We start from the raw sequence: 22536 nt of genomic DNA on the forward strand, positions 1-22536 counted from the left end.
AAGTGAAACACAAGTGCAAACAAAAAGTGCAAAAAACAAGTAGGACACAAGTGCAACGATTGCAATTGCTTTTAAGTGATAATTGTTCTTTTGTTCTAATGCGCTTTTAACGAATGTGAAACTTAGCTTTAAAAGGTTTTTAGATCTAGGGTACCAGGGGAGTTTCACTGAGATTTCTTTATATTTTTTGTTTGGCCAATACTGAGGTGTCTTCTACAGTTTCACATTCTTGTTATTCTTTCAAGACGCAAACAAATGTTTTGGCTGTGCGGCATTTTTGTTTGATTTTTAATAATAGCAAGTGTTTTACTGGGCGCCCAGCAAGAAACCAGAACCACAAATTAGGTTTTATAAGCTGGTTTACGTCTTGACCTAACCACTAAGTAAATGAAAACGGGGTCCTACCTTGCTCCTTCTGACAGCCAGTAAACGGATCTCCAGTATAGCCCACATCGCATGTGCAGATGGGTTGATGATTGGCCACATTGCAGCGGGCATTAAATCCACAGGCATTCACACACGGATCCGAGCACTTCTGGCGGATACAGGCCTTGGTTGGCGGACATTCCGGATTGATGGAGCACTCGGGTCGGCAGCTTGGTGGCGTTCCAATGAAGGTGGCCGCACACGAGCAGGCAGCGTTTCCATTCAGCACCTTGCACTCGGAATTCGGTCCGCAAGGAGATGGCTGGCATGGGTTTTCTGGTGTCAATGGTGGTTTTCGTTCCTCCTGGTAGCATCGCGTAAACGGATCGCCGGTGTAGCCCGTGTTGCATGAGCACGACGGGTTGTGGTTGATCACCTGGCAGCGTGCAAATTGCCCACAGGCTCCGGGGCAAGGATCGACGCACTTCCTGTTCACACAGGCAGTGTGCAACGAGCACTCGGAGCTGACAATGCACTCCGGTTTGCAGGCGGGCGGTGAGCCCAGCATTCCCGGTTGGCAGGCGCAGACAGGTCCTTGTCCGGATATGTGGCACAAGCTGTTGGGGCCGCATGGGTTCGGTTGGCATGGATCCTTGGCGACTGGCGTCTCGTGGCGACAGTGGACAAACGGATCGCCCGTGTAGCCCTGCAGGCAACTGCAAATCGGTATGTGGTTCGAAACATCACACTGCGAGTTCTGCCCACATACTCCTGGGCAAGGATCAACACACTTCTTGTTCAAGCAAGCCTTGGTAGGTGCGCAGTCAGTACTCAATGTACATTCTGGACGACAACCGGTGTAGGGATCTCCCTGGTAGTCCGAGAGGCAGCTACAAATGCCGTTTCGGCACTCCGCATTCGATCCGCATGGCTGCAGATCGCAAGGATCTTGTGTGAGTGGAGGTGACTTTGTGATCTCCTCGACGAACTCGACGCAACGAACAAACGGATCACCGGTGAATCCTCCACGGCAAGTGCAGATGGCCAAGTGGTTCTGAACACGACATTCGGAGTCGACTCCGCAGGATCCATCGCAAGGATCACGGCACTTCTCTGCAATGCAAGCTCGGTCCGGCGAACAATCCGTGTTTACGACACATTCGGGTCGGCAGTTGGGTGGTGCTCCTATAAAGTTAGGCAGGCAAGAGCACGACGCCTGATCGTCACGCACTCTGCATTCCGAGTTCAATCCACATGGCGAGGGTTGGCATGGTCTCCTAACGGGCTCATCCTTGGGTCCTGGAAGCGGCTGTGGCGGAGCTGGATAGCAGCGAGCGAATGGATCACCCGTCATGTCCAAAGGACAACTACAGATGGGATTATGGTTAATCACTTCACACTTCGCATTCAGTCCACACGTCTTGGCGCAAGGATTAGCGCAACGGAACTTGTGGCACGCCTTGGTCGAAGGACACTCGGCATTAACTGTGCACTCTGGTTTGCAATTCGGTGGGGCTCCAATAAATGTATCCAAGCATGAGCATACGGCTAAGCCATTGGCGACCCTGCATTTGCTATTGGCTCCGCAGGGGGACGGAATGCAAGGATCTCCAACTGGTGGTGGTGGTGTGACCTCCACTCGACGACAACTGGCGAACGGATCTCCAGTATAACCATCGTCGCAGACACAGTTGGGTACATGGTTTACAGCATAGCACTGGGCGTTTAATCCACAAATTCCTGGGCAAGGATCCTGGCACTTGTTGCGGATGCATGTCTTGTCCGTAGGACAATCTGAGCTCAGTACGCACTCGGGACGGCAACCCTCGTACGGGTTACCCTGGTATTCATCAATACATTTGCAGGCAGCGGCTTCGTTCCGTTCAATGCACTCCGCATTTGGTCCACATGGCGATGGCTGGCATGGCTTCGGTGGCTCCTCTTGCTGTGGCACACACTGAACAAATGCGTTGCCAGCGTATCCTGCTGGACAAGAGCAGGACACAGCGTGCCCGATGACACGACACTCGGCATTGGTTCCGCATGATTCTGGGCATGGGTTGCTGCATTTGTTGTTGATACACGCCTGCGTAGATTGACAATCCGGATTGATGATGCACTCGGGTCGACAGTTGGGCGGAGAGCCAAAGAACTCCGGTTGGCATTGGCAGACGGGACCATTCCTATCATTCTTGCAAATCGAGTTGGGTCCGCACGGCGATGGCACGCAAGGATCTCGAGGAGGTGTCTTTACATCTGGGTCAGGAATCGGTTGCAGGACAACGCATTGCTTGAACGGATCTCCAGTTCGGCCAGGTGGGCACCCACAAATCGGACTATGATTGATGACCTCACAACGGGCCTCCAGACCACAAGCTGCAGCGCATGGATCCACACACTTCTTGTTGACACAAGCTTGTAAGGCGGAGCACTCGCTGGACACCACACACTCGGGACGGCACTGGGGTGGTGCTCCGATATAACCTTCCAGGCAAGAGCAAACCGCATGTCCGTTAACGTCTCGACACTGACTGTTGGAACCGCATGGCGATGGAGAGCAGGCCTCAATAATAGGATCCTCCACGACGGGTTTAACACGGCAGTTCACGAACGGGTCACCCTCGTAGCCCTTGACGCATGAGCACACTGGAATGTGATTCATCACCTCGCACATGGCATTGTTACCGCAGATTCCTGGACAGGGATCTACACAGCGGTTTCGCATACAGGCCTTGTCCCTAGGACAGTCCGCGGAGAGCGTGCACTCAGGACGACATCCCTCGTAGGCATTGCCTTGGTAATTATTTTGGCAGCGGCACTCTCCGGCAAAGCAATCCGCATTTTGCCCGCATGGGTTCGGGTTGCACGGATCATTCTTGGGCAGCGGAGATCTATCTTCTTCCTTCTTGGTGCAACGCACAAACGGATCTCCCTCGAAGCCCTCAATGCAGTTGCAGATGGGCAGGTGGTTGAGCACATGGCACTTGGCCTCGAATCCGCAGGATCCAGAGCAGGGATCGGCACACTTTTGGTTAATGCAAGCTTCCGTGGGTCCGCATTCCGAGTTCAGCACGCACTCCGGGCGACAACGAGGCGGAGCTCCGATGAAGTTCGGCAGGCAGGAGCATGCCGGACTATTGCCCACGATCTGACACTTGGCATTGGGTCCACAAGGCGAAGGCACACAGGATGCGGGAGCCGGCGACGGTGTCGTATTGTCATTGGTGATTGCTAAAGAAATTATTATAGACGTTTTCGGTAAGCGAAATTACAATTCATCGATTTCTTAAAATCTAGGTTAGGTTTTTATCAAGTGCTGTTAATATTTTAAAATATATATGGAATTACTTACCAACTCTAGTGCACTCAACAAACGGATCTCCAGTCATCGACCTGGGACACGTGCAGATGGGGCTGTGGTTCTTGGTGGTGCAGATGGCCCGGATGCCGCAGGTATGTTGACAAGGATCAACGCACTTCTTGTTTACACATGCTCTTTCCGGAGCACATTCGGCGCTGACCACACATTCCGGTTTGCAGTTGGGCGGCTGGTTGATGAAACCTGCCTGGCAGGAACACACTGCCTGGTTGTTCATCGCCCGACAATTGCTGTTGGGTCCACATGGAGATGGATTGCATGGGTTAATCGGAGGACGCGGTGTGACCGGCACGGGTTTGCAGCTGAAGAACGGATCTCCAGTGTATCCCGGCGGGCAGTCACAAGTGGGCACATGTTTGTCAACTGTGCAAATGGCATAGTCTCCGCAGATATTGTTGCATGGATCAACGCATTTGAATCGAGAACAGGCTTGGACAGCGGAACAATCATCGTTATTCTCGCATTCTCGTCGGCATCCTCGTTGGGCATCGTAGGGATTACCCTCGAATCCATCGTGGCAGTAGCAAGCTCCAGCTCCATTCCTCTCCCGACACTCGGCATGAGGACCGCATGGTGATGGTTCGCAGGGCGATGATGGCGACTCGGTGGGCGTCACTGCTGGAATCAGCTGACAACCAAAGAGAGGCTCTCCCTCGTATCCATCGGCGCAGGAGCATACAGCATTATGCTGCACCACCTGGCAGATGGCGTTGCTACCACACGAACCGGGGCATGGATCCACGCAGCGCTCCTGCTGACAGGAGAGATGATTCTGGCACTCGTCATTGTTTGTACATTCCGGTCGGCAAGTGGGGGGGCGTCCGATATAGCCCGCGTTACAGGAACAAGCTGCCTGGTTTCCAATCTCTCGGCAAACAGAGTTGGGTCCACAAGGTGACGGCACACACGGATTCTCCACGTTCTTGACCTCAGGCGTGGGCTGACAGCCCGATATCGGATCACCTGTCATGCCCGGCTGGCAGGTACAGATGGGGTTGTGGTTCACCACTTGGCATTTAGCATTATTGCCACAAGATCCGCGACAAGGATCCTCGCACTTCTGGTTAATACAAGCCCTGTTTTGGGGGCACTCCGAACTGACCACACATTCCGGTTTGCAGCTAGGCGGTGCTCCAATGTAGCCTTCCAAGCAGCTGCACACTGCATGACTGTTGGTATCCAAGCACTGGCTGTACGGTCCGCAAGGTGATGGCTTGCATGGCTCCGGTCGAATGGTGACCACTTCGATCAACGAGCACGAGCGATGCGGATCTCCGGTGTAGCCATCGAAACAGTTGCAGTTCGGTCCGTGATTCAGGACCCTGCACTCAGCGTTGATGCCGCAGGCTCCGGGACATGGATCCTGACACTTGTTGTTGATACAGGCACGCGAGCGATCACAATCGTCGTTCTGGACACATTCCGGTCGGCATCCACTGTACGGATCACCAAAGTACTCGGGCAGACAGGCGCAAGAGCCAGCTCCATTGCGCTCCCGGCAAATGGCATTTGCTCCGCAGGGGCTAGGATTGCAGGGATTTCTTGGTTCATCTACTGGAACTAGAGGAAAGATGGGAGAATTTGATATGTAAATTAGTAGGGAATCTGAGATTTATTAGCAGGCAGGGATATATTACTTTGCTGTACGATCGCACAGCCTGAGAAGGGATCTCCGGTGTAACCTGGCACACACTCGCATGCTGGTCGGTGCTTAATGACCGTGCACACGGAGTGCAGGCCGCAGGCGCCGATGCATGGGTTCGAGCAGCGCTGGTTCACACAGGCCAGATTAGCCGGACAGTCGGCACTACTGAGGCACTCGGGCCGGCAGTTTGGCGGACGTCCCAGGTAGTCGGGCAAACAGGAGCATGCAGGCGAACCACGGACATCGAGGCATTTCGAGTTGGGTCCGCATGGTGATGGGATGCAGGGATTACCAGACTTATCGGTGGGTGGGGGCTCCACTACATGCCATATAGCCGTGCCAGATAGTTGAAGTAGGTTCATAGCACATTCAAACAAACATTTACATAGGTTCATAGGATAGTAGAGTTGGATGGATAGTGGTTTTACAAAGTGTACATAAAATAAACATAATAAGAAAGGAAAAATCAAACATTAAATAGTGTATATACATGCAGGAGGTAGAAACCTTGGGTGGGACGGCAGGCCAAGTGGGGGAGTAGATTAAGGATCGTGCTTTTGGGGTTTAATATTTTAAGGGGGGCTTCAATTCTTACAAGGTGGAATAAACTCTAGTGATATTCAAGGAGGTTTATATCGAATTCGTAAAGATCTTAGCTTCCCCATTTGGCTTGCATTCCTCAACTATTGAGCTAATCATGCTTACACAATATCTTGGTGCACCGGTTGAAGGGATCTCCGGTAAAACCTGGGGCACAGGAGCATGCGGGATAGTGATTAATAACCTGGCAGCGGGCCTCGATGCCACATGTACCCGGGCACGGGTCCACGCACTTTTGATTCTGACAGTTAAGATTTTGGGCGCAATCCGAGCTAATGACGCACTCGGGCCGGCAGTTGGGAGCCGATCCGATGAGGCCCTGAAGGCAGGAGCACACGGCATGGCCGTCGACCTCGCGGCACTGACTATAGGGACCACAGGGAGATGGTCTACAGGGGTTCTCATCCCGTTCGGCTGGGAAAGTAGGAGGTGGGATCAGTTGGATTGTGTTTCTTTTACAGGGGTACTCGTCAACCTACGTGGTGGGGGCAACTGGGGAATTTCACGGCACGCGCTCGACGGATTTCCAGTGTATCCAGCCAGGCATGAGCAACTGGGAAGGTGATTGGACACACGACACTGGGCGTTCAAACCACAAACACCTGGACACGGGTCCACACATTTCTGATTGACGCACGACTTGTCGCGCGAACAATCACTGTTCACCACGCATTCGGGGCGGCAGCCACTGTACGGATCACCGAAATATTCCGGCAGACAAGTACAGGAGCCGGCTCCGTTGCGCTCACGGCACTCGGCATTGGGACCACAGGGCGAGGGTTGGCAGGGAGTCAAACGTTCATCGGATATGGCTGGAGCTGGGGGCCACAAAGCGGATTAGGACTAGTTCCAAGAGACACTGGGCTAAAGCTTACGTTGTGGATTACAGCCGGCGAAGGGATCACCTGTGTAACCAGTGTCGCAGGTGCACATGGGCGAGTGGTTTACCACACTGCAGTAAGCATTAAAGCCACAGGATCCCGGACAGGGATCCTGACAGCGCTCATTGATGCAGGCCAGGTTGGCAGAACACTCAGTGTTGATAGTGCACTCTGGACGGCAATTTGGCGCCCTGCCCACGAAATTAGGCAGGCAGGAGCACACACCCGTCTCGCCCACGACACGACACTGAGAATTGCGTCCACAGGGACTGGGTACACAAGGATTTTCATTGGACTTGGGTTGCTCCGGTTCCTCCTGCCACGGCGCACAGCGAACGAAAGGATCGCCACTGTAGCCGGCTGGGCAGGAGCAGATCGGGTTGTGGTTGGTCACTTTGCAGATAGCTTCATTGCCACAGGTACCGGGACACGGGTCCGCACAGCGCTGGTTCACACATGCCCTGTCCTGAGCGCATTCGGAGCTAACCGAGCACTCCGGACGACAGGCGGGAGGTGTGCCAATGTAATTGGTAGCGCAGGAGCAGACCGCATGTCCGTTAACCTCACGGCACTGGCTGTAAGGTCCGCAGGGCGAAGGACGACAAGGTTCGACGGGAGCGGGCACTAAAATCAGGGTCATCGTTATTAAGACTGCTTGGGCAATGGGCAGCACAAAGAGTGGGTCAATTTTTAAGGAAACTCAACTAAATCGGGGGCTATTTGTACGATGCGCTCTGATCAAGCTGATCTTGTTAGATACTTTCTTTGGAAACTACAATTAAAAAGTTCCCTTAAAACTCGACCCACCCAACGTGAAAAATGTTCCTACATCTTGGTATCTCCCGACAAAATTGCGAGGGATTTCCAGTGAAACCGGAAGGACAACTGCAGCTGGGTGCGTGGTTAATCACGTGGCACTCGGCAGAGACGCCACAGACTCCCGGACAGGGATCGCGACACTTGTTGTTGAGGCAGGCACGATTCTTCGAGCAGTCACTATTCAGCACGCACTCTGGGCGGCACTCCGTGTACGGGTCTCCATTATACTCCGGTAGGCAGGAGCAGGAACCCACGCCATTGCGCTCCTTGCACACAGCATTGGCGCCGCAGGGACTTGGGTTGCAGGGCTGTGCCACTTCCACCGGGACAATAACTAGGAATGGGGGAAAGGTCAACGGTTTAATATGTGCCTGGATATCGACGCTTTCGGAACCCTTACTCTTCGGACTACACTCTGAGAATGGATCCCCTGCATAGCCGTCAATGCAGCGGCAAATGGGTCTATGATTATTTACAAGGCAAGTGGTCTGTATGCCGCAGGTACCGACACACGGATCGCGGCAGCGCAGATTGATGCAGGCCAAATTGCCGGGGCACTCGGAGTCGGATGTACACTCCGGCCGGCAATTTGGCGCCCTACCCACGTAATGCTGCAAGCATGAGCAGACAGCCTGCTCATTGGCGGCTGACACCCGGCACTCTGAGTTGGGCCCACATGGCGAGGGCACGCACGGTTCGATGCGGTCATGGGTAATGGGCGGCCGCTCTACTTTCACCATTTATAACCATAACATTACACCAAGTACGATAATCATCATGCACCAATATAAGCCATACATAGAGTACATATAAAAGAAATAAACATAATGGTAAAGATATATATAGAGAATGTGAATAATGTTGTCAAGCAGTGATGAAATGGATCGAGTGAACAAAGCACTCTCTGATGGCGAAATGATTCGGTGAGTAGTTGGCTTAAAAACCCCTGCAGTCGGGTTGTACAATCGTAATTGAGAATCTTGTTGAACGCAGAAGAAATACGGATTAAAGGACAATCTAAACGCTTCCATCAAATAATTAGAGAAACAACTCTGCAGGGGAATTTAAATCTCCGGCTGGCCGAAGCTAAGCTTTCTTTGGCTTCTTGCCGATGCTTACTCTCTTGTGGGAAGCAGCGCACAAAGGGATCACCGCTGAAGCCGGGACTGCAGGAGCAGATGGGGTTGTGGTTGACTACGCGGCAGAGCGCGTTATTGCCGCAGGTGCCTGGGCAGGGATCCTTGCAGCGCTCGTTAAGGCACGACTTGTCCTGCGCGCAGTCCGAGCTGCTCATGCACTCGGGCCGGCAGTTGGGAGGAGAGCCGATGTAGCTGGGCACACAGGAGCAGACTGCGTGGCCATTAACCGGACGGCAGTTGCTGTAGAGGCCACAGGGCGAGGGTTGGCAAGGGTTTTCGGGCACTATAGGGTCGGGATCTACAGGCGTGGTAAAGGCAGCAATTATTAGAAAGCCTAACTGAGGGCCTAAGGAGCAGTGAAGGAAGTAATACCATGGTAGAGTAGATTTCTTGGGCGGGACATTTCGAAAACTAGTGTAATGAAAACGGGGTATTCCCAGCAGCTACATTTTAAGCAATCGTTTGATACCGACTCTATCTACCTAGGTACATCCATCACTGCTAAAACGATTGATTGAGATCTTACAGTGTGGAATCTCAGGGACTGTGTGACAACCAACGATGGGGTTGCCCGTGTAACCAGGTAGGCATTCGCAGTTGGGGGCGTGGTTGAAGACGGCGCACAGGGCGTTGTGACCGCACATTCCCGGACAGGGATCCACGCACTTTTGATTGACGCACGCTCGCGACCTGGGACAGTCCGAGTTGATGACGCACTCGGGGCGACACTCGACATAGGGATCCCCAAAGTATTCCGGAAGACACTTGCAGGCGGCGGCTTGATTCCGCTCCTCGCAAAGGGCATTTAAGCCGCATGGGCTGGGGCGGCACGGTTGGATTACCTCAATGGGGGCTGTATGGGCGGGGCAAGCACGGAAATAAGTATCTATCAAATCACGAAACCCTAACAAGAACCTACTCTCAATAATCTTGTAGCAGCCGGAGAACGGATCACCGGAAAATCCGGGCTCACACATGCACACCGGTGCATGCAGGCTGACATGGCAGAGCGCGTTATTTCCACACGATCCTATGCACGGATCGGCACATCGAGCATTGATACAGGCCATTCTGGCCGGACACTCGGAGTTGATGCTGCACTCTGGTCGACAACCAGGTGGTCGTCCTATGTAATTGGTTACGCAGGAGCACACTGCTCCACTGCTTGAAACCTGGCACTGAGAGTTGGGTCCACAAGGTGATGGCACACAAGGATTGGGCGGAACAATGGGATCAGCTATTGGTGGTGGTTCTACAATTATGATAACCTCAGTTGAAAACTCTCTTATGTTGATTCTTTCTACAGGAAACCTACTTCTTTCAGGAACGCACTGGTGGAACGGATCCCCGGTGTAGCCATCGTAGCAACTGCAGATTGGCGAATGATTGGTGCAACGACAGCGGGCATTGTAGCCACACGTTCCGGGACAAGGATCTTTGCAGCGCTGGTTTATACAGGCCCTATCCGAAGGACACTCGGCACTGGTCATACACTCGGGCCTGCAGTTGGGCGGAGCACCCATGTAGTCTGGCAAACAGGCACACACAGGTCGATCCCCAACTACATGGCACGTGCTGAACAGGCCACAAGGCGACGGTCTACAAGGGTCTTTGGGCAGGGGAAGGTACATGTCTATAAGGGGAAGTAGCATTTAGGTAAAGACTCCTGATCTATAAGGTGTATAACGAGTTGGGTCGATTTGTTTGGATGACAAATCAGTCATCAAAAAATAAGAACCAAAGCAAATATTTAGGCAAAATTAGTTGTGTAATGCGAGTTTAAAATAATATGATTTGTTCTCCAAACAAGTCAACCCAGCCCAGGACAAAGTCATACTTGTGGGCCTCTCGACGCATGCGCGCAGTGGATTGCCAGTGAAGTGAGGTTCACAACTACAGATGGGCTGGTGATGAGCCACCCGGCAAATGGCATTAAATCCACATGCATTGGCGCAAGGATCGCGACACTTCATGTTTATACAGGCACGGTTACTGGGACATTCGCTATTCTGGACGCATTCAGGGCGGCAGTTGATATAGGGGTCGCCAAAATAATTTTGGATACAGGAACAAGAGCCGGCTCCGTTGCGCATGCGACAAATGGCATTTGCACCACATGGCGATGGGTAGCATGGATCGGTGGGTGGATCTAGCACCACGACTGTCATGGTCATGAAAATAGCAAGCAGGCAATGCGGATGCATACAGACGAATGTACAAACACAATAGGCTTAAGACTAAGTAATAATAATAAAGATAATAATAAAATGGATAGATAGATACATAGATGAAGACCATAATATGTACACAGTACGAGGAACATGCATAAAATGTACACCACAATACCAATACTTCTAGAGCACCACTGAAAGAAACATTTAACATTAAGGGCGAGTCTGGAGCCCATATCGGCGCTCTTGGAAAGGATAGCAAATAGTCAAGGGTTCGGTACTCACTCTCATGCATTCTGCAGGCGGTGTACGGATCACCCTCAAAGCTTTCAATGCAACTGCACTTAGGCTGGTGGTTCTGTGTGGAGCACACGGCATTGAAGCCGCAAATGCCAATGCAAGGATCCTCGCACCGCTGCCGTATACAAGCCCGATTTGATGGGCAATCCTGGTTAATCACACATTCTGGTCGACAGTTAGGTGGTGCTCCAAACATTCCTGGCGCACAGGAGCACTCCGCTCTATTGTTCACATTTCGGCAAATGGAATTGGAACCGCATGGGCTGGGCAGGCAAGGATCCACGTTGCGATGTGGGTCTGCAGCTGCAAAAGTTTCAAAACAAATGTAATAAATATTTTATTATCCACACTTAAAGTAATTTGGGTACTTACATTTGGGCACACATTGCTCAAATGGATTTCCCTCATAGTTGGCTGGACAGGAGCAGATGGGATTGTGGTTGTTGACTTGACATTTGGCGTTGAATCCACAAGTGTCCACACATGGATCCATACACTTCTGATTTATGCAGGACAAATGCTGCGCACACTCCGAGCTGACCACACATTCGGGTCTGCACTGCGGCGGAGCTCCAAAGTAACCAACTTGGCAACTGCACGTAGGATGTCCCTCTACAGAGCGACAAATACTGTTCGGTCCACAAGGATTGGGCTCACACACGCTATCGGGTCGCACAATGGCCACCCGCTTGCATCCGTCAAACGGATTACCCTCAAATCCTCTGGTGCAACTGCAAGAGGGCAAGTGGTTAACCACCGCACACTCGGCATTCGCTCCACAAGCAGCCGTGCAAGGATCGCGACAGTGCTGCTTGATGCAGGCCAGTGATGAGGGGCATTCCGAGCTGTAGATACATTCCGGTCGACATCCGGTGCTGTAAGGATCGCCATTGTAGGGCTCAATGCAGGAGCATCGCGCGGCATTATTGTAAGGCGTGCAAACAGCGTTCTCGGCACATGGGTTGGGGTAGCATGGATCGATGTGATCACCGGGCCCTGATTGGGAGTATAATAAAGAAATGTATAAATTATGTGTACCTTAGTAGGGACAGGAATACATACTTTCTGTAATTTTCTTAGAGCAACCAATGAAGGCATCTCCCTCGTAGTCCTCATCGCAACTGCAGTGGGCGGAGTGGGCGATAACCGTACAACGGGCATTGTGTCCACATACGTTGGCACATGGATTCTGGCACTTTTCGTTGATGCAGGCCTTGTCCGATGGGCATTCGCTGCTCAGCGTGCACTCCGGTCGGCAATACGGCGGGCTGCCTATATAGTTGGCCACACAGGAGCAGACTGGTCGGTTTTGTTTAATCTGGCAAATGGAGTTGGGTCCGCAAGGAGATGGCACGCACGGGTTCTTTGTCACAGAGATATCGCGACCTGGATCCTGAATGGGTGAGCACGCCACAAACGGATCACCCTCGAAGTTGGCCTCACAAGAGCAGATGGGGTTGTGGTTTAGCACTTCGCAGCGAGCTCCACCACCGCAAATACCTGGGCAAGGATCTGCGCACCTCTGATTCAGACATGCCTGGTTGGGAGCACACTCCGAGCTAACCACGCACTCTGGCTGACAGACTGGTGGAGCTCCTTTGAAGTTCGGCAGGCATGAACAGGCTGCATAGCCATCAGGGGTGGCCTTGCATCGAGAGTTTGGTCCGCATGGCGATGGCTCACACGGATGAGGTCGCTCTGGAGGTGGCAGGTAGAATGGATTGCAGGCAATAGAGGCATCTCCACTGTATCCCTCGGCACAGATGCAAACAGGCGCATGGTTAACCACACGGCAAACGGCATTAACGCCACACACTCCGGTACACGCTTCTACGCACTTGGAGTTCAAGCAAGCCTTTTCAGCGGGACAGTCACTGTTAAGAACACACTCTGGCCGACAGCCAATATGTGGGTCTCCGAAGTAACCCTTACGGCAGACGCAGGCAAGACCGCTGTGCTGACGCTTGCACTCCGCATTGGCACCGCAATGGAGTTTAGCGCAGCTTGGTTGTGGTGGCGGCTCGACAACCGACTTTGTCGTGCACTGTTCGTAGGGATTTCCAAATAGTCCTGTGGGACAAGCGCATACGGGGTTATGCTCGTAGACATTACAGATAGCATTCCGCCCACAGGATCCGGGACAGGGATCCAGACAACGCTGGCCCAAGCATGCGCGATCAAACGGACAATCCGAATTAGCCACGCACTCGGGTCTGCAGCGGGGATTCTGCTGGGCATTGGGTCCAAAGCAGGGATCACAAAGGGCCACTCCATCGCCGTATACCGAACAAACGTCGTGAGGACCACAAGGCGACGGGGCACACGGATCCCGAGAAACGTTCTTCAGTATTCCAATAGGAACGCATTGCAAAAAGGCGTCGCCGACAAAGCCGTCGAGGCAAAGACATACTGGCGTATGTTGGCGAACATTACAGATGGCATTAATTCCACAGATCGCTCCGGCGCAGGGATCCACGCACTTGTGGTTGATGCACGACAAGGTATCACCGCAATCCGAGTTGATGTCGCACTCAGGCTGGCATCCCGATTGGGGATCGCCCAGGTAACCTGGGATGCATGAACAGACAGCGCGGTTATTCAGCAACTTGCACTCGCTATTTCGACCACAAGGGCTTGGAACGCAAGGATTCGTCTTGGGATGGTCCAAAGCATAACAGCGAATTCCTGGGTTGCCAGTTAAACCGGCGTTACAAGAGCAAACTGGGTGATGTTCCTCCACTTGGCAGTGTGCCCCTTGGCCACAGGCTCCTGGACAGGGATCGTAGCAGCGATAGCCCATGCAGGCCTTGCTGTTTGGACAATCGGCATCCACCTGGCATTCATACCCATGGCATCCAATGGGGGACGTGGGATCTCCTGACAAACCGTCGGGACAAACGCATGCGGTTTGTCCGTCGCCAGCCACAACGCAGTTGGCATTAGGTCCACAAGGATTGGGGTCGCAAACGGTGCGACTCGGTTCACGGCATCCCTGGTAAGCATCTCCCACGTATCCCGAGCGGCAGTAGCACTCCTCACGATTTCCAGCCACATAGCACTCGGCGTTTCGGCCACATGGTCCTGGCTGGCAAAGTTCAATGGTAACTGCAGGTTTATCACACAGTCTGAAAGGATTGCCAATCTTGTTGTCCGGACAGTAACACACGGGCTGACGCGATGAATCGCAGATTGCACCAGTTCCACAAGGGTTCGGGTCACACGGGTTAATTGGTTCAACACATCCACGGATGGTGTTCGGACTCTCCACATAGTTCGGCAGGCAGGTGCACTTGGAGAAACCGTTGCTGAGTACGGAGCATTGAGTATTTGGTCCACATGGCGATGGGTCGCAAGGATTCGAAGGCAGCTCACAAGGAATCGACGGTGGCTGACCCTCATATTCCGGCAGGCAGAAGCAAACCGGGTTTCCACCTACACGACGACATCCGGAGTTGGGACCACAGGGATTCGGTGTGCACTCATCTCCCTCAGGAACTAAATTATGGTTAAAACAAGTTTTACCTTGGCATATCTATAAATATAGATAATACTCACTGCAATTTTTGAACGGATTTCCGGTAAGACCCTTCGGGCAGTAGCAGATGGGGTTTCCATTGTCCAGTTCGCACAAGGCATTTAAGCCACATGGATTGGGATCGCATGGATCTTGAGGCGGACTGCAGCCCACCTGCGGATTTCCGTTGTAGCCGGGAGGGCACTTGCAAACACCACGATGATTAACCACATCGCAGAGGGCATAGGCTCCACACTGGCAGGGCGATGAACACTTTCCGTTGATGCAAGCCTGACTGGAATCACATTCGGAATCGGAGCGGCATCCCTGACTAGGAAGACACTGCACGTAGGCATTGCCCAGGAATCCGGGCAGGCAGCGGCAGTCAGTACCATGGTTCACAGGTATGCACTCGGCATTCTCGCCGCAAGAGTCCTCTTGACAGGGATTGATGCAGCGGCGGTTCAGCCGATCGCAGAGCTTCGTCGGTGGACAGTCCTCGTTGTATTGGCAGACATGGGAACGTGCTGTGGTTTTTGGTTAGGATAACGGTGCGATTCGGTAGGATCGGTGGGTGTATTTATATTTTGTTGTTGGTTTTTAGAGTTGAATGGTGTCGGGGCGGTACAAGTTTTATACATGTGTCGTGGTGTACGGGGATTTGTACAGTGTATGAAAGAGAGAGATTTTTAGAAACGAGACATGGTGACACATTAGCAGGAGATTTCTTGAAGGACAACAGAGGTGCGCCATCGTGTTGATCAAGGGTATACTAACCTGGCTGACAGCCAACAAATCCATTGCCCTGGAAGCCATCCGCACAGCTGCAGTCAGCTGCATGGTTGCTATTAATGCAAACAGCATTCGTGGCACAAGGATCATGGACATCGCAAGGATGCTGGCAGAGCTGGTTGATGCACGCTTCCGTGACACCGCAGTCCGAATCGTCGGTGCATTCCACTGTAAGTTGGTTAAATAATGTTATTCAGATAGAAACAGCGGAGCCTTTATGGTCAATTATTGGTGGTGTACCCTATGCATTAAATGAAAGTTGTTGATTAATTGATTAGTGCCTTACTTGGGGTTTGAGTGGTTACACATTTGACCATCGGATTGCCCTCATGGCCCTGCGGACAGGTGCACACTGGTCGATGACTCTTGGCGGTGCACTTGGCAGTCGCGGCACAAATCTTGGCAAATTCGCAAGGATCCTGGCACAGTCCCATGTAACAGGCCTCGCTCTCAATGCAGTCGTTGTTAGATTGACAGGGATCGGGCGTTTTCGGTGAACCCGGCGGTTCTACTTGTTAGAAAGGATTTAGTGAGTTAAATAGTTAATCAAATGGTGATGGTGATTTTTTTTGTAAATCAATTTACCCCAAATATGTACAAGGACTATCCTAAATATGTACATTTTTTACAACAAAATTAGTTTGTAATGCCAGAATACACATTTATGTACAATTTAATATTATTAGTGCCACTTTGGGAAAAAAAGGACTTGTTCCAATTAAAATGGCTGGTTATTTAGCCAATTAATAGGATGGATTCCCAAAGTGGCGTGCATGTCACATATAAACTTAATATACCTTTTTTACGGCAATGGCCCAGCTTGCAGTGCTCGTTAGGGGCACAATTAGTATCTACTGTACATGGGTTAATTAATGAGGTGTCAGTGGTGTTGACCACCGGGGCAATCATGGTGTTGTAGACCTCCGTGGTGGTGCCCTCCGTGGTGGGCAGCTCTATCGGCCACGGCGAGGTGGTATCTGGGACTTCGTTGGAAGTATCCAGTCGGGTGGTTTTCATTTTGGGCGTCGTGGTGGACCGACTCTGGCTGTCACTTATGATACCTTCGCCCCGCAGCGTGGTCGTCTGGATCGTGGGCCTTGGTGTTGGAGTATCGGTGATATTGTTCTCACCATCGCGATACCGCCTCGTGGCATCAGTGTGGGAGGTGGTGCTTTCTGTGTCTGGTTTTTGGTTCTTACTGGTCTGGTTAGTAGCGCTTGTGATTGTGCTCGATTCAGTGCTAGTGGAGGAAGTGGTAGTAGTGGTTGTGGTCGTGGTGGTATTTCTTGTGGTGACCCTTGTGGTTGTCGGTGTCGTTTTGACGCCTGTGTTTGGGTTAGCTGTTGTTCTTGGTTTCGTTGGTATCTTGGTAGATGTGGAGTTCTTGGTAGTAATAGTTGTTATTGTTACATTAGCTAAGGAGAGAGATGTATTTACACGGGTGTAACGGGAGGTTAATTTTAAATTAGAATATGTACACATCGTATTTACACTTAAAGCTAGGAGTTTTAGGTTGATTGACGAAAAGGACTGACAGCAAAACTTACCCTTTATACAAGCACCGGTTGTTGGATCGCAGTTTGCGCCTGGTGGACAATGCTCGCAGCCAGGCGTGCGACCGTGCTCTGTGGGATTAGAATATTAATAAATTGATCTTGTTATACATTTTTTTATTGATACCCACCGGCTGAGCACAATGGCTGATGGTTAAAAACACGGCAATCTTCATTACGGCTGCAGGGATTGTTAAAGGTGCAAGGATCCACACAAAGAGCATTAATGCACGCCTGCTGGGACGGGCACTCATCACTCGATGCGCATCCGATCTCTGTTTATGCGTTCAAAGCAAAGGACATTAAGGCATTAGTTAAGGTAAAAAAGATTTTTTTTATCTAAGCACTATCGTGCGTGGATATAAGGTCGTTATAATATAAGTCATTCACTTTAGGTCAAGAATCCTGTTCGGTAGGTAGTTTCTTTTTCATTAATTTTTCAATGCAGTTAGTACAATATTTGTTTTTAAATAGAATATATACTCTAATTCTTCAACTCCAGAGTCAAGCTATTAAATAATATTTAGCAGGCTTTAGCTACGGTTAAATATAGTTTAGTTTTAAGCAGTTGCATAAAACAACATATACACATGCATAAGCGTTAAGTGAGTTAGTGCTAGGGTTTTATTCTTAGTTACCCATATACCACATGCAACTTATTACAATAAAAACTATTACACTTACGATGCATGAAAAACGAAAACGATTATGCACTAAATACAACAAAATCAACACAGATTTGAACACATTTGGAAGGTGTCGCGCTGAGATATGGAGAAAACATGCGAGTTGAGATCCTTCGAAGACGTAACGAGAGACATTCAAAGTGGGGTGGATAATGGCTGAGGATTTGGTGATGATTCTTGCAGCAGGCAATCAGGCAGACAAAAAGCAGGCAACTAACATGAACGAACAACATTGCAACATAAATCGACATGCAAACGACTGCAGTACAGGTTGAACTCCCAAGGACAAGCATTCGATCATAAGCTTCTTTGGTGGACACACGGAGTTCAAACATCTCTGGTGCTGCTCGTGGTGGGAAGATCGGTGGGTGATGGTGCGGGTCTTTGACGAAATATAGCCGAAGAAGCAATAAGGAGTGGGGGAACAGACAAAAATTTAGAAATTCGAGAACGAAAAACACACGGGAATTGCAGGAAATAATCCAAATGATTGCATGCAAGGTGCCCGCACTATTTGAATGGGTGGTCATACATATATATGCGCCACAAGAAGAAGAATGGCTGGAAATCCAAGAGAAGAGAAAGATATCATGACATCAAACTGAAGTAGTCACTACGATTGGCCAGCTATGTGATTGGCGTTGAAAGTAGTCGGCTATGCCACGATGCCAGGAATAACCGCAACCCTGTGGTTCCTTGCAATTCATTCATTATGATTCGATAACAAGACTTACAACTTATATACACAACTTTAGTTACCTGCTTTCATAGAGCAATCGGGTCTATTTACATCATCGGCGGTATCACAGAAGCACCTTGTGGTGTGGTTCAATGTACGACAAATGGTCAGATTCTGCACCGTGCAGAGATTAGTGAAGTATTTACAGGGCGATATGCACTGTCCCCCAATGCAGGTCTGTTCGTCTAAGCAGTCGTAGTCTGTTTTGCAACTCTGTACAGGTACTGTCGTCGGGCTATCTGTCACCGTAATGTCTGTTGCAGTTGGCAATTTATCCGAAACGGGTTCCGATAGAGTAGTCGAATTGTTTAAAACAGGTAAAACAGTAGTAATTGACGGAATATTACTATAAGACATGTCATATTTAAATGTTGATTCATCAACCGACAGCGTAGTTGTACTAATATCAATGGGTTTGCTCGTATATGTTTCACGTGGCATAGTAACTTCAGTCACTACGTCAGTTGAGCGTCCAGTCGTTACTTCGCTGAAAGATTTGGTAGTTCGTTCTGTCACTTGTTGTCGTCGGGTACCAGCAGAAGTAGTTTTAGTGGTTTCTGGGCTGAGGGTTGGCACTTCCCTTGTAGTTTCTGTTGATCGTTCACTGGTAGGTGCAGTGCTTCCAAAAGGTATTTCGGAAGATCCAGGATGAATATTATGTTCAGTATATAGGCGAGTAGTTGACTCTGAAGGTTCTGTCGTGACTGCATCAGGACTAGGGAATGGAATAGTTGTATCGAATGAACCAGCAGGAGAAGTAGATTCTTCAATGCTCTCTGTGGTTTTGACTTCGCTCCAAGATGTGGTAGTCTGTTCTGTTACTGAACCACGTGTTGTATCAATCGGAACATTTGAGGTGGTTTCTGAAGCGATTGATGAAACTGTCGTTTTCAAAGATACTGGAGGGATTGGTGGAACAGTAGTTTCCAAAGATACTGAACTGGAAGTAGATGCCTCAAATGGCCGAATAGTTGGAACTTCTCTGGTAGATTCAGTCGTTTGTTGTGGGTAAGGTCGAGTAGTTGTGTCTAAAGGTAATGTTGTGGGTGTCTCCGTTGATTCAGCAGGAAGTGTGGATTCTTCAGGGGTCTCTGTGGTTCTGACTTCGCTCGGAGATCTGGTAGTCTGTTTTGTTACTGGACCACGTGTTGTACCAATCGGAACCGTTGTGGTGGTTTCTGATGTCATTGATGGTACTGTCGTTTCCAAAGATACTGGAGGGATTGGTGGAACAGTAGTTTCCAAAGATACTGAACTGGGAGTAGAAGCCTCAAATGGCCGGATGGTAGGAACTTCTCTGGTAAATCCAGTCGTCTGTTGAGCGTAAGGTCGAGTAGTTGAATCTGAAGGTAATGTTGTGGGTGTCTCCGTTGATCCTGCAGGAAGTGTGGATTCTTCAGGAGCCTTTGTGGTTCTAAATTCGCTCGGAGATCTGGTAGTCTGTTCTGTCACTGGACCACGTGTTGTACCAATCGGAACATTTGAGGTGGTTTTTGAAGCGTTTGATGAAACTGTCGTTTCCAAAGATACTGGAGGGATTGGTGGAACAGTAGTTTCCAAAGATACTGAACTGGAAGTAGATGCCTCAAATGGCCGAATAGTTGGAACTTCTCTGGTAGATTCAGTCGTTTGTTGTGGGTAAGGTCGAGTAGTTGTGTCTGAAGGTAATGTTGTGGGTGTCTCCGTTGGCCCTGCAGGAAGTGTGAATTCTTCAGGAGTCTTTGTGGTTCTGACTTCGCTCGGAGATCTGGTAGTCTGTTCTGTTACTGGACCACGTGTTGTATCAATCGGAACCGTTGTGGTGGTTTCTGAAGTCATTGATGGAACTGTCGTTTCCAAAGATACTGGAGGGATTGGTGGAACAGTAGTTTCCAAAGATACTGAACTGGAAGTAGATACCTCAAACGGCCGAATAGTTGGAACTTCTCTGGTAGATTCAGTCGTTTGTTGTGGGTAAGGTCGAGTAGTTCTGTCTGAAGGTAATGTTGTGGGTGTCTCCGTTGATTCTGCAGGAAGTGTGGATTCTTCGACGGTCTTTGTGGTACTGACTTCGGTCGGAGATGTGGTAGTCTGTTCTGTCACTGTACCACGTGTTGTACCAATCGGAACATTTGAGATGGTTTCTGAAGCGATTGATGAAACTGTCGTTTCTAAAGATACTGGAGGGATTGGTGGAACAGTAGTTTCCAAAGATACTGAACTGGAAGTAGATGCCTCAAATGGCCGAATAGTTGGAACTTCTCTGGTAGATTCAGTCGTTTGTTGTGGGTAAGGTCGAGTAGTTGTGTCTGAAGGTAATGTTGTGGGTGTCCCCGTTGATTCTGCAGGAAGTGTTGACTCTTCGACGGTCTTTGTGGTACTGACTTCGGTCGGAGATGTGGCAGTCTGTTCGGTCACTGTACCACGTGTTGTACCAATCGGAACATTTGAGATGGTTTCTGAAGCGATTGATGGAACTGTCGTTTCTAAAGATACTGGAGGGATTGGTGGAACAGTAGTTTCCAAAGATACTGAACTGGAAGTAGATGCCACAAACGGCCGAATAGTTGGAACTTCTCTGGTAGATTCAGTCGTTTGTTGTGGGTAAGGTCGAGTAGTTCTGTCTGAAGGAAATGTTGTGGGTGTCTCCGTTGATCCTGCAGGCAGTGTGGATTCTTCAGGGGTCTTTGTGGTTCTGACTTCGCTCGGAGATCTGGTAGTCTGTTTTGTTACTGGACCACGTGTTGTACCAATCGGAACCGTTGTGGTGGTTTCTGAAGCGATTGATGGAACTGTCGTTTCCAAAGATACTGGAGGGATTGGTGGAACAGATGTTTCTAAAGATACTGAACTGGGAGTAGATGCCTCAAACGGCCGGATGGTTGGAACTTCTCTGGTAGATTCAGTCGTTTGTTGTGGGTAAGGTCGAGTAGTTCTGTCTGAAGGTAATGTTGTGGGTGTCTCCGTTGATCCTGCAGGAAGTGTGGATTCTTCAGGGGTCTTTGTGGTTCTGACTTCGCTCGGAGATCTGGTAGTCTGTTCTGTTACTGGACCACGTGTTGTACCAATCGGAACCGTTGTGGTGGTTTCTGAAGCGATTGATGGAACTGTCGTTTCCAAAGATACTGGAGGGATTGGTGGAACAGAAGTTTCTAAAGATACTGAACTGGGAGTAGATGCCTCAAACGGCCGGATGGTTGGAACTTCTCTGGTAGATTCAGTCGTTTGTTGTGGGTAAGGTCGAGTAGTTCTGTCTGAAGGTAATGTTGTGGGTGTCTCCGTTGATCCTGCAGGAAGTGTGGATTCTTCAGGGGTCTTTGTGGTTTTGACTTCGCTCGGAGATCTGGTAGTCTGTTCTGTTACTGGACCACGTGTTGTACCAATCGGAACCGTTGTGGTGGTTTCTGAAGCGATTGATGGAACTGTCGTTTCCAAAGATACTGGAGGGATTGGTGGAACAGTAGTTTCCAAAGATACTGGAGGGATTGGTGGAACAGTAGTTTCCAAAGATACTGAACTGGAAGTAGATGCCTCATATGGCCGGAGGGTTGGAACTTCTCTGGTAGATTCAGTCGTTTGTTGTGGGTAAGGTCGAGTAGTTCTGTCTGAAGGTAATGTTGTGGGTGTCTCCGTTGATCCCACAGGAAGTGTGGATTCTTCAGGGATCTTTGTGGTTCTGACTTCGCTCGGAGATCTGGTAGTCTGTTCTGTTACTGGACCACGTGTTGTACCAATCGGAACCGTTGTGGTGGTTTCTGAAGCGATTGATGGAACTGTCGTTTCCAAAGATACTGGAGGGATTGGTGGAACAGTAGTTTCCAAAGATACTGAACTGGGAGTAGATGCCTCAAACGGCCGGATGGTTGGAACTTCTCTGGTAGATTCAGTCGTTTGTTGTGGGTAAGGTCGAGTAGTTCTGTCTGAAGGTAATGTTGTGGGTGTCTCCGTTAATTCGGCAGGAAGTGTGGATTCT

At 50.2% G+C, this 22536-nt stretch overlaps 1 protein-coding gene across 1 annotated transcript in view; it reads right to left on the bottom strand.

The window, feature by feature from the left end:
- The window catches only part of LOC122611518, a 113116-nt gene that overhangs the window by 37735 nt on the left and 52845 nt on the right, over positions 1 to 22536 (bottom strand). The window contains 22 exon segments of the mRNA XM_043784654.1: positions 406 to 3597; positions 3719 to 5305; positions 5383 to 5709; positions 6096 to 6404; positions 6470 to 6808; positions 6866 to 7495; positions 7701 to 8024; positions 8091 to 8417; positions 8810 to 9127; positions 9356 to 9682; positions 9749 to 10081; positions 10145 to 10462; positions 10667 to 10990; positions 11286 to 11603; positions 11673 to 12296; positions 12363 to 14795; positions 14856 to 15341; positions 15592 to 15774; positions 15893 to 16114; positions 16404 to 17021; positions 17154 to 17231; positions 17291 to 17434. Of these exon segments, the coding sequence (XP_043640589.1) occupies positions 406 to 3597; positions 3719 to 5305; positions 5383 to 5709; positions 6096 to 6404; positions 6470 to 6808; positions 6866 to 7495; positions 7701 to 8024; positions 8091 to 8417; positions 8810 to 9127; positions 9356 to 9682; positions 9749 to 10081; positions 10145 to 10462; positions 10667 to 10990; positions 11286 to 11603; positions 11673 to 12296; positions 12363 to 14795; positions 14856 to 15341; positions 15592 to 15774; positions 15893 to 16114; positions 16404 to 17021; positions 17154 to 17231; positions 17291 to 17434 (13761 nt within the window).

The sequence above is a fragment of the Drosophila teissieri genome, chromosome 2L (assembly GCF_016746235.2).
Source record: "Drosophila teissieri strain GT53w chromosome 2L, Prin_Dtei_1.1, whole genome shotgun sequence".
NCBI classification, from domain to species: Eukaryota; Metazoa; Arthropoda; class Insecta; order Diptera; family Drosophilidae; genus Drosophila; species Drosophila teissieri.